Source organism: Rhinopithecus bieti, unplaced genomic scaffold (assembly GCF_001698545.2).
Source record: "Rhinopithecus bieti isolate Rb0 unplaced genomic scaffold, ASM169854v2 scaffold_15776, whole genome shotgun sequence".
Taxonomy (NCBI): domain Eukaryota; kingdom Metazoa; phylum Chordata; class Mammalia; order Primates; family Cercopithecidae; genus Rhinopithecus; species Rhinopithecus bieti.
Window position 1 is genome coordinate 680891 of NW_016808836.1, and position 10859 is coordinate 691749.

General features: G+C 52.2%; 1 protein-coding gene across 6 annotated transcripts in view; it reads right to left on the reverse strand.

The window, feature by feature from the left end:
- Positions 1-1361: 1361 nt before the first annotated feature.
- RINL (Ras and Rab interactor like) overlaps positions 1362-10859 on the reverse strand; it is a 17290-nt gene continuing 7792 nt past the window's right edge. Inside the window, exons 2-10 of one of the 6 annotated variants that reach the window (XR_001888256.1) lie at positions 9849-9921; positions 9698-9762; positions 9129-9278; positions 8610-9044; positions 8011-8304; positions 7622-7753; positions 7296-7459; positions 7088-7215; positions 2947-3019 (exon numbers count right to left, since the gene is read on the reverse strand). Coding sequence is in view for 5 of the 6 variants with exons in the window: in XM_017887388.1 (XP_017742877.1) it covers positions 2749-2943; positions 7296-7459; positions 7622-7753; positions 8011-8304; positions 8610-9044; positions 9129-9278; positions 9849-10002 (1524 nt within the window). In the remaining variant the exon portion in view is untranslated. The other 5 variants (XM_017887386.1, XM_017887385.1, XM_017887384.1 and 2 more) reach the window with 5 other exon arrangements.

Consider the following 10859-nt stretch of genomic DNA (forward strand, 5'->3'; position numbering starts at 1 on the left):
AACTCCGGGCCTCAGGCAATCCTCCTGCCTCAGTCTCCCAAAGTGCTGGGATTATAGAAGTGAGCTACCACACCCACAGAGTTTTCTTTTCATTTTTGAGACGGAATTTTGCTCTGTCGCCCAGGTTGGAGTGCAGTGGCATGATCTCAGTTCACTGCAGCCTCCACCTCCTGAGTTCAAGCAATTCTCCTGCCTCAGCCTCCCTAGTAATGGGGATTACAGACATGCACCACCATGCTCAGCTATTTTTTTTTTTTTTTGAGACGGAGTTTCACTTTTGTTGCCCAGGCTGGAAGGCAATGGTGCGATCTCGGCTCACTGCAAACTCCATCTCCCAGGTTCAAGCAATTCTCCTGTCTCAGCCTCCTGAGTAGCTGGGATTACAGGCATGTGCCACCATGCTTGGCTAATTTTTTTGTATTTTCAGTAGAGACGGGGTTTCTCCATGTTGATTAGGCTGGTCTTGAACTCCTGACCTCAGGTGATCCGCACACCTCAGCCTCCCAAAGTGCTGGGATTACAGGTATGAGCCACCACGCCTAGCTACTAATTTTTATATTTTTAGTAGAGACAGGGTTTCAACATGTTGCCCAGACTGGTCTTGAATTCCTGACCTCAAGTGATCCACCTGCCTCGGCCTCCCAAAGTGCTGGGATGGGTGCGAACCACCACGCCTGCAGAAGTTTTCTTAAGCCTCCTTGTAAATCGTCTGTTTTTCACTGTTCCCCACACAGTGTTACAAACCACAAGTTCTTGGGACCTGAATGCAACTGAAATTGACTTGAGGCCAAAAGAGTTTTCCCAGACAAGACTTCATTGGAGTTTATGCCTGGGTATTGAGGGAGACAGCACAAGAGAAAGGGAGCGAATTCGCTGGCTGACTCTTGGAAATGAGCCAGTAGGATTTTTTTATTAGGCAAAGCTCTGGAATTGACATTAGCGGGAGGATATACAGGCTGGGCAAAACATGTGAGGAGCAGGGCACTCAGGTGGGCACTTGTCTGGCTGCGATGGTTATCTTGAGTAATGGGCCACGTGGTGTTCTGGCAGGTGCAACAGGGCTGTAAATCAATCGTTCAGCTTTCCTTCCGGAGTTGGGACACTCACACCCTTGGTTACTTCCTAAGGCCAGTTCCTGAAATTCTTTTCTTTTTCTTTTGTTTGAGACAGAGTCTTGGGCCGTTGTGCCCAGGCTGGAGTGCAGTGGTGCGATCTCAGCTCACTGCAACCTCCTTCTCCCAGATTCAAGCGATCCTCCTGCTTCAACCTCCCGAGTAGCTGGGATTATTTTTAGTAGAAATGGGGTTTCACCATGTTGGCCATGCTGGTCTCAAACACCTGACCTCAAGTGAGCCATCCGCCTCGGCCTCCCAAAGTGCTAGGATTACAGGTGTGAGCCACCACGCCCGGTCTCGTTATTGATTCTTTTTGCTTCCATGGACAACTTTTGATTTCCTATCTTCCATCTGAGGGCATTCAGGGCTTTTGGGCCTTTGTGTGTAGACAGTCAACTCTGTGGAGCTGAGATCCTAGAGAATATGGCCAGAGAGAAATATGAACTGTACTCCATTCGCAGCTAGCAAAACTTTCCTTTCTTTGAGTTGTCTTTGGAGCGGTTCTAGATTTTGGGAGGACGGCTGTAGATCTCCTGCATCCTTGGTTAAGTCATAACCTTGGTTAAGGCTTATAGATTTCACTTGAGAGAGTACCTGTGGTAAAGAAGTTCAAAAGCCAGGAATACCAGCTGTTTGTCTCAGCTAAAAACTGGTAATATGGCTGGGCACTGTGGCTCACGCCTGTAATCCCAGCACTTTGGGAGGCCGAGGCGGATGGGTCACCTGAGGTCTGGAGTTCAAGACCAGCCTGACCAACATGGTGAAACCCCGTCTCTACTAAAAATACAAAAATTAGCCGGGCATGCTGATGCCTGCCTGTAGTCCCAGCTACTTGGGAGGCTGAGACAAAAGAATTGTTTGAACCTAGGAGGCAGAGGTTGCAGTGAGCTGAGATTGCACCACTGCACTCCAGCCTGGGCAACAGACTGAGACTCCATCTCAAAAATAAAATACATAAATAAAATCTGGTAATAATAAATTTAAGAGTATTTATTTTAAAGAGTTCTAGGCCGGGCGCGGTGGCTTAAGCCTGTAATCCCAGCACTTTGGGAGGCCGAGACGGGTGGATCACGAGGTCAGGAGATCGAGACCATCCTGGCTAACATGGTGAAACCCCGTCTCTACTAAAAAATACAAAAAACTAGCCGGGCAAGGTGGCGGGTGCCTGTAGTTCCAGCTACTCGGGAGGCTGAGGCAGGAGAATGGCGTGAACCCGGGAGGCGGAGCTTGCAGTGAGCTGAGATCTGGCCACTGCATTCTAGCCTGGGCGGCAGAGCGAGACTCCATCTCAAAAAAATAAATAAATAAATAAAATAAAGAGCTCTATAGTTAGAAGTCAGCTTAATCAAAAGCTGATATCCGGCTGGGCGCGGTGGCTCAAGCCTGTAATCCCAGCACTTTGGGAGGCCGAGGCGGGTGGATCACGAGGTCAGGAGATCGAGACCATCCTGGCTAACATGGTGAAACCCCATCTCTACTAAAAACATAAGAAATTAGCCGGGCATGATGGCGGGGGAGGCTGAGGCAGGAGAATGGCGTGAACCCGGGAGGCGGAGCTTGTCACTGCACTCCAGCCTGGGCGACAGAGCAAGACTCCGTCTCAAAAAGAAAAAAAAGAAAAAGAAAGTGTCATTCACCTAGAGCCAGAGCCCGCTGTGCGGGAGACCGGAATTGTATTATTACTCAAATTAGTCTCCCTGAACATTCTAGGATCAGAGCTTTTAAGGACAACTCGGTGGGTGGGGGGAAGCTGGTGAGCCAAGAGTGCTGATTGCTCAGGAATGAAATCATGGGGAGTCCAAGCTGTCTTCTCGAGCTGAGTCAGTTCCTGTATAGGGGGCCACAAGATCAGATGAGCCAGTTTATTGATCTGGTGGTGCCCACTGATCCACCAAGTGCAGGGTCTGCAAAATATTCCAAGCACTGATCTTAGGAGCAGTTTAGGGAGGGTCAGAATCTTGTAGCCTCCAGCTGCATGACTCCTAAACCATAATTTCTAATCTTGTGGCTAATGTTAATCCTACAAACGCAATCTAGTTTCCAGACAAGAAGGAGGTCTGCTGTTGGGCACATCACAAGCTCGTGCTTGTAATCCCAGGACTTTGGGAGGCCGAGGTGGGCTGATCACAAGGTCAAGAGATTGAGACCATCCTGGCCAATATGGTGAAACCTCGTCTCTAGTAAAAATACAAAAATTAGCTGGGCGTGGTGGCATGCACCTGTAGTCCCAGCTACTTGGGAGGTCGAGGCAGGAGAATCACTTGAACCCAGGAGCTGGAGGTTGCAGTGAGCCGAGATGGCGCCACTGCACTCCAGCCTGGCAACATAGTCAGACTCTGTCTCACAAAAAAAAAAAAAAAGAGGGAGGTCTGCTTTGGGAAAGGGCTGTTACCATCTTTGTTTAAACTATAAACTATTTCTCTCAAAGTTAGTTCAGCTTACATCTAGGAATGAACAAGGACAGCTTGGGGATTAGAAGCAAGATGGAACCAACTACGTTAGATCTCTCACTGTCTCAGCATAATTTTGCAAACGCAGTTTCACTGTGAGGAAATCAATTTCTGTTGTTTAAGCCACACAGTCTGTGATCTTTTTATTTATTTATTTTTTTTGAGACGGAGTCTCGCTTTGTCACAATTCTCCTGCCCCAGCCTCCTGAGTAGGTGGGTAGCTGGGATTATGGGCACACATCACCATGCCCGACTAATTTTTTTTTTTTTGTATTTTTAGTAGAGACAGGGTTTCACCATGTTGGCCAGGCTGGTCTCAAACTCCTGACCTCGTGATCCACCCGCCTCGGCCTCCCAAAGTGTTGGAGTTACAAGCATGAGCCACCGCGCCTGGCCATCTGTGGTCTTTTTGATGGCAGCCCTAGCTGACTAGCCTATCTCCTTAGCTCAATGGTCAAAGTTAGCATTACCGGCCAGGCGCGGTGGCTCAAGCCTGTAATCCCAGCACTTTGGGAGGCCGAGGCGGGCGGATCACAAGGTCAGGAGATCGAGACCATCCTGGCTAACACGGTGAAACCCCGTCTCTACTAAAATACAAAAAAACTAGCCGGGCGAGGTGGCGGGCGCCTGTAGTCCCCGCTCCTCCGGAGGCTGAGGCAGGAGAATGGCGTAAACCCGGGAGGCGGAGCTTGCAGTGAGCTGAGATCCAGACACTGCACTCCAGCCAGGGCGACAGAGCAAGACTCCGTCTCAAAAAAAAAACAAAAAACAAAAAAAAAAACAAAGTTAGCATTACCAATCTCAGCCCTTGATGGGATTCAGGTACCAAGAAGGACACAGCGTCCCTGCAGAGTACTCTTCCCCACAGCTGCAAGACCAGATTTTAATCATGAGGAAGCAGCAGACAAGGCCAGAAACTGGGACTGTCCACAGGACAACTGGCCAGGGCTCTTCAAACAGACAGGGTCAGTCCAGCTGCTACAGATGCGAGGTAAGAAAAAAAAAAGCCAACATCAGGAGCCTCTCTGAACCTATTGTGATTTGGAGCTTGTCTAATTTATTTACAAATCAAAAAAAGTTATATATAAAATTATTATACGATATTGTCATTTTATATTGGTCCATATATAATAATTATAAATAATATAATATTATATAATGATTATAAATAATAAATGTTTAATTTTAAATTTATATAAATTATTATTTTTGTACAGTATCCTATCTATCTACATACATATGGAAATAGCTATCTCGAATGTCCCAGGGTCCAGGCATGGCCACGGCATCCCAACTTGGAATTTATATCATTATGCCATATTCTATTTGGAAACGAGGTCCCTGCTTGTCACCCAGGCCGGATGGCAGGCATGACACAGCTCATGGCAGCCTCACTTCGACCTCTTTAGGCCTCAAGTTCCTTCTGCTCTAACTCTTGAGTTATTGGGAACCTAAAGGTGGCTCACCACCCATGCCTGGCCAATTGCGTGTGTTTATGTGACGGACTCTCAACCTTCACCCAGGCTGAGTACAGTGCACCAATCCTCGGCTCACTTGAGCCCCGCCTCCCCGGGTCACCCTCTCCTGGCTCAGCCTCCGATAGCCTGGACTACAGGCGCCCGCCCCACCACCCACCCGCTTAATTTTGATTTTTAGTAAAGACCGGGTTTCAACCTGTTATGCCAGGATGGTCTTTCCCCTGACCCTCCCAGTGACGCCCTGCCTCGTCTCCAAAGGCCCGGGATTATAGGCCAATGAACCCATCCCAGCAGTATGTATTAACTGTGTACCGAAGCACGGTCTAGGCACTCAGGAAGATGCAGCCTGTAAAACAAAAACAGAGAGTCAACCCTCCCCTCGAGCCCTAACCAATTCCTAAGGCTATGCTCAAAAGGGAGCAGAAACCCCATGGTAGCTAGTGGGCGCACATGAAAGTGAACTAGTCCCAAACTGTCATGGATAATGCAAAATGCACAGTAAATTTCCAAGCCTTAGCATGGCACAACACACAAAACCATACCAAAGGAATATCGCAGTAACTTTTAATATGGGGAACATGTTGAAGTGATAAATTTGGAATACATGTTAAGCCAAATATATTATATAATGTTAATCACTGTTTTTTTTTTTTTGTTTTTTTTGATGGAGTTTCACTCTTGTTGCCCAGGCTGGAGTGCAATGGCGGGATCTCGGCTTACCACAACCTCCGCCTCCTGGGTTCAAGCTATTCTCCTGCCTTAGCCTCCCGAGTATCTGGGATTAAGGTATGAGCCACCACGCCCAGTTAAGTTTGTATTTTTAGTAGAGACGGGGTTTTTCCATGTTTGTCAGGCTGGTCTTGAACTCCCGACCTCAGGTGATCTGGCCGCCTCGGCCTCCCAAAGTGCTGGGTTTACAGGTGTGAGCCACTGTGCCCGGCTTCACTTGTTTTTTTTTTTTTTTTTTGAGATGGAGCCTCGCTCTGTTGCCCAGGCTGGAGTGCAGTGGCGCAATCTCGGCTCACTGCAAGCTCCGCCTCCTGGGTTTAAGCCATTCTCCTGCCTCAGCCTCCCGAGTAGCTGGGACTACAGGCGCCTGCCACCTCGCCCGGCTAATTTTTTGTATTTTTCGTAGAGACGGGGTTTCACCGTGTTAGCCAGGATGGTCTCGATTTCCTGACCTTGTGATCCGCCCGCCTCGGCCTCCCAAAGTGCTGGGATTACAGGCGTGAGCCACCGCACCCGGCCACTTTTTTTTTTTTTACTTTTTTAAATTGTAGTTACTATGAACAATGAAATAAATAAATATATGGTATGTTAGCGAGTGATACATTCTTTGGGAAAAACGATCAGGACTGGGCACAGTGGCTCGCGCCTATAAACTCAGCACTTTGGGAGGCCGAGGTGGGAGGATTGCTTGAGATTAGGAGTTTGAGACCAGCCTGGCAACAATGAGAGACCCCATCTTTATAAACAATTTTTAAAATTAGACAGGTATGGTGGTAGGTGCCTGTAGTCTCAGCTACTTGGTAGGCAGAGGCAGGGGGATTGCTGGAGCCAGGAGGTTAAGGCTGCAGTGAGCCGAGATCATGCCACTGCACTCCAGCCTGGATGACAGAGAGCGACCTTCTTTCAAAACAAAACAAAACCCTCTGTTCCTCAAGCAAGATGCCAGATGTACCTGGGTCAGTCCAGACTCCTGACCCATGTGGTTTAGGAGCAGCAAGGAGGAGGGAGGGGTCCCGGGAAAAGGGAACAGCCTACCTCTGGGCCTTTGCACTGGCTCATCCTGCTTCCCGAATGCTCTTCCTAATATCCATTCTGCTCCTCCCCTCCCTCCTTCAGGTCTTTCTGCAGATGTCACCTCAGTGAAGCTTTCTCTGATACCCCTGTCTAAAACTACAAAGCCTCCTGAGTAGCTGGTACCACAGGGGCACGCCACCATGCCCGCCTAATTTTTGTTTATTTTTTTGGTAGAGTTGGGGGGGTCCCACTATTTTGCCCAGGCTGGTCTCAAACTCCTGGGCTCAAGCGATCCTCCCACCTTGGCCTCCCAAAATGTTGGGATTACAGGCATGAACGGGGGGTGTGCGGAGCGGTGTGAAACCCCTAATCGTCATTGGTCCCTGGCACAGTCTCTTCTGCCCATGGCTCCTTAAAGGGTAGGCTGGCCTGTGGGGAGAGGCGGGAGCTGGGTCAAAAGGGCATCAGGTCTCACCCTCCCTTCTACTCGCAGCCAGATGGGCAGTCACCTGGGCTCTGGGATGATCCTTTCTGTGCAGAGTCCGCCTGCGGTGCCACTGGTGCAGGGAGGCGCGGGCCTCGGAGCTGAGCCCCCGGGGAGCGCGGTCTGTTTCGGGCTGGTAGTGGGCAATGTGGTGCAGCGCCCCAAACCACGTGGTCAGGTAGTACCCAGCTGGGGACAGAAAGGGAGGTCAGCTCGGACCTCTAGGCTTCCCTGGTCGCCCCAGATACCCCTGAAGTTTGCCTGCCGTCCCTCCTGCTGCGGGGGGAGGCTGTTTGGGATCCCGGAGGTACTGGATCGTTGGGTTCCAGCATTCTGGAGTTGGGGACTCACCCTCTCCCCGCAGCTCGTCTGGATCTAAGAGCTCCATAAGAAACTCCACGTCTAGCTGCGTCTCCCCAATATCTGGGCTCCAGATGAGTTCCTCAGTCAGCGCCGGCAGGAAGGCGTCGGCCCCCAAAGGATCTGGGAAAGCCCGAGGAAAGGTCCTGAGATGGATGGGGGCGCGCAGACACCTTCCATCTGATCCCCAGGACCGTGAGGGCTGGCTGCTCCTCCGCCTGGTCGGGCATGACAGCGCCTCCTACCAGAATCCCCAGGACCGCGTAGACGACTCCCACCAGTGCTACCCTCTCCCTCGAAGTGCGCCTGCATACTCGCTTCCTGCCTCGTTCCCCCATCAAGGCGCTCCCCACCACGCTAGATGTTGACACCTCCCTTACCTTGGTTCTCGCCCCGAGCCAGGCCCGTGTAGACATCTCTGCACACCTCTAACAGAAGCGCCACCTTGCGGCGCGGGGCGCAGGCAGCGTGGAGATGTGCAAGGCGCTCGTGGATGCGACTCCGCAAGGCGGGGGCGGGGCTCTGCCCCTCCGGCCCCGCCCCCGCCCGCAGGGCTGTTTGTCGCCGCCGCAGCAGTCGCAGCTCCGGTGCTCGGAGTGTGCGGAGTCGCGTCCACAGGGCCGGCTTCAAGGGCGCCAATACCGCCTGGCACACGGCCATCTCCAGCGCTGGGCCTGCGGGGGGTAGGGGACGGGTGAGTACAGGGCTGCCAAGTTGCCCCACGCCCACCCACGCAATCCACTCACTCTGGCACACCGCCACCCCTGCCTAGCTATGGTCCCCCGTGAGTGCAGACATGGGTGTGAACACGTGTGGAAGAGTGAGCCTGGGTGTGAACTTGAGCGCACATGTGGGCGATAGAAGGCGTGGGATGTGTAGGACGGGCGTGTGGGTGCAGAAGGAAACGTCCGTGCGCGGATGGAGTGGACGAAGTTGCACACTAGAACCCGTGGGGGCTCCCTTCCCGTCCTCCCATTACCTGGATCCTCGTCCTTCTTGGGGACCCCAGGACCCCTGCTCCCAAAGACAGCCCTGATGTAGGAGTCCTTTGCCAGGTGATCCTGGAGGTCAGTAAGGAGGTGGCGCACATCCTGAAGCAGCTCCGTGGCCGGGTCCCCAGACCCGTGGGGACCCCCAGAATCTGAGGCGATGCGCACCCGAAGGCTTCGGTACTGCCTGGCCACGTAGCTGCTACGGGCCCTAACCAGAGACTGGATGTGAATGGTGAGCACCTCCTCGGGGCCTTCCTCTTCAGGGTCGTCCTCCCTTCCTTCCTCCCTTCCTTCCTCCCTTCCTTCAGGGTCTTCTTCCTCCTCCTCCAGGAGGCTGGGGAGAGCCGGCCCAGGATGGTCCACTTCCGGGCTGAGCGGGCCTTTCACCCAGGAGACCCCGTGAGGTGCAGGGTTCCTGGGGGCTGGAAGTGAGGAGGGGGTTCGGTCCCTAGAACAGGGCAGCAGCTCCCTCCTCCCTCAGAGGTCCAGGGCCCTGCCCAGCTAACCTGGATCATGTCTCTGCGCGGCCTCTGACTCTGTTTCTCGAGGGGTCTGCTCCCTCCCCCAGCCTCTGTGGGTCTCCACGTAGAGCTGGTTCACAATGCAAAGCACCTTCCCTAGGGTGTCCTGTTGGACCCTGCCAATCTGCAGAGGATCTGAGGCCAGCAGAAGTGAGAAGGTGTCCTAGGTATTCAGGGGACCAACTCTGGTCCCTTCAAGGCACCAGGAGACTTACTTCCCAGCTTCATTGCTGGAGGTGCTGAGGCTTAGCTCCTGGCCCCTCCTCAGTCAGACCCAGGAGTCCAGGTCCCCAGTCTCCTTCTCACTTAGACCCAGGAATCCGGGCCTCCCAGTTCCTTCCTCCTCCAATCCTGTCCTCTGTTATGATCTAGGAATACAGGCTCCCATCCCCTCTTCCCTCTGGGACTACAAAGTCCAGGCCCCCAGCTCTCTCTAGCCCCCAGTTCTATATTCCCCTCAAACCCAGTAGTCTGGGCCCCAAAGCCCCATTCATTCTCTTGGAGCAAGGAAATTGGCAGGTTGGCTGTGCCCTCTTTAGAGAACCATGCCTCACCTGTGTGTTCATCTCTGGGCCCTAGAGTGGGAGGGGGCAAGAGCAGGGTTCTGGGCAGAACATCCCTGAGAATAGAGAGGTGGGAGCCCCAGTGTCAGTGGGGTGTCTTAGGGAAGGGTCCCCCTTAGTGCTTCAGATGGGTGACCTGTACCTGCTAGCTGATAGAAAGGCCAGGAGATGGGGTAGGTCTGGCATGCAGAGGTTGGAGGATTCCAGGGACACACCTGGGGTGGGGGAGGAAGAAGAAGAAAGTAAACTTGAGTGGTGGCAGTCTTCTGTCCCCTGGGACGCTCTTGCTCCCCCATTCCTTCAGAAACCCCCCAGGGACCTTCACAACAGGGAAGTTCCCACTCCTTGGAGTCCCCATCTTTACTCTTGCACACCACTTATGCCACCAACAAGGATTCATTCATTAAACAAACACTTACTGAGCCCTTAGTCATTTCCAGGCACTGGAGATACAGTTATCAAAAGACAGACAAGTTCACTGCCTTCCTGTAGCTTACCTTCTAGTGGGGGGCGGAGGGGGAAAAGGCAGAATATAAATTGAGTAAACAGTCGGGGCATGGTGGCTCACGCCTGTAATTCCAACACTTGGAGAAGCCGAGGTGGGCGGATCACCTGAGGTCAGGAGTTCGAGAGCAGCCTGGCCAACATGGCGAAACCTCGTCTCTACTAAAAATACAAAAATTAGCCGGGCATGGTGGTGGGCGCCTGTAATCCCAGATACTTGGGAGCCTGAGGCAGGAGAATCGCTTGAACCCGGGAAGTGGAGATTGAAGTGAGCTGAGATTGAGCCATTACACTCCAGTCTAGGCGACAAAAGTGAGACTCTGTCTCAATAAATAAACAAATAAACAAAACGTTAAAAAATGAATAAACAAAGTGGATATTGTATTGAGTGCTATGAAGGAAATGGAGTGATTAAAAGTGACCGGGAGGCCAGGTGTGGTGACTCATGCCTGTAATTCCATCACTTTGGGAGGCTGAGGTGGGTGGATCACTTGAGGTCAGGAGTTCAAGACCAGCCTGGCCAACATGGCAAAACCCATCTCTATTAAAAATACATGGTGGCTCAAGCCTGTAATCCCAGCACTTTGGGAGGCCGAGACGGGCGGATCACGAGGTCAGGAGATCGAGACCACCCTGGCTAACACGGGGA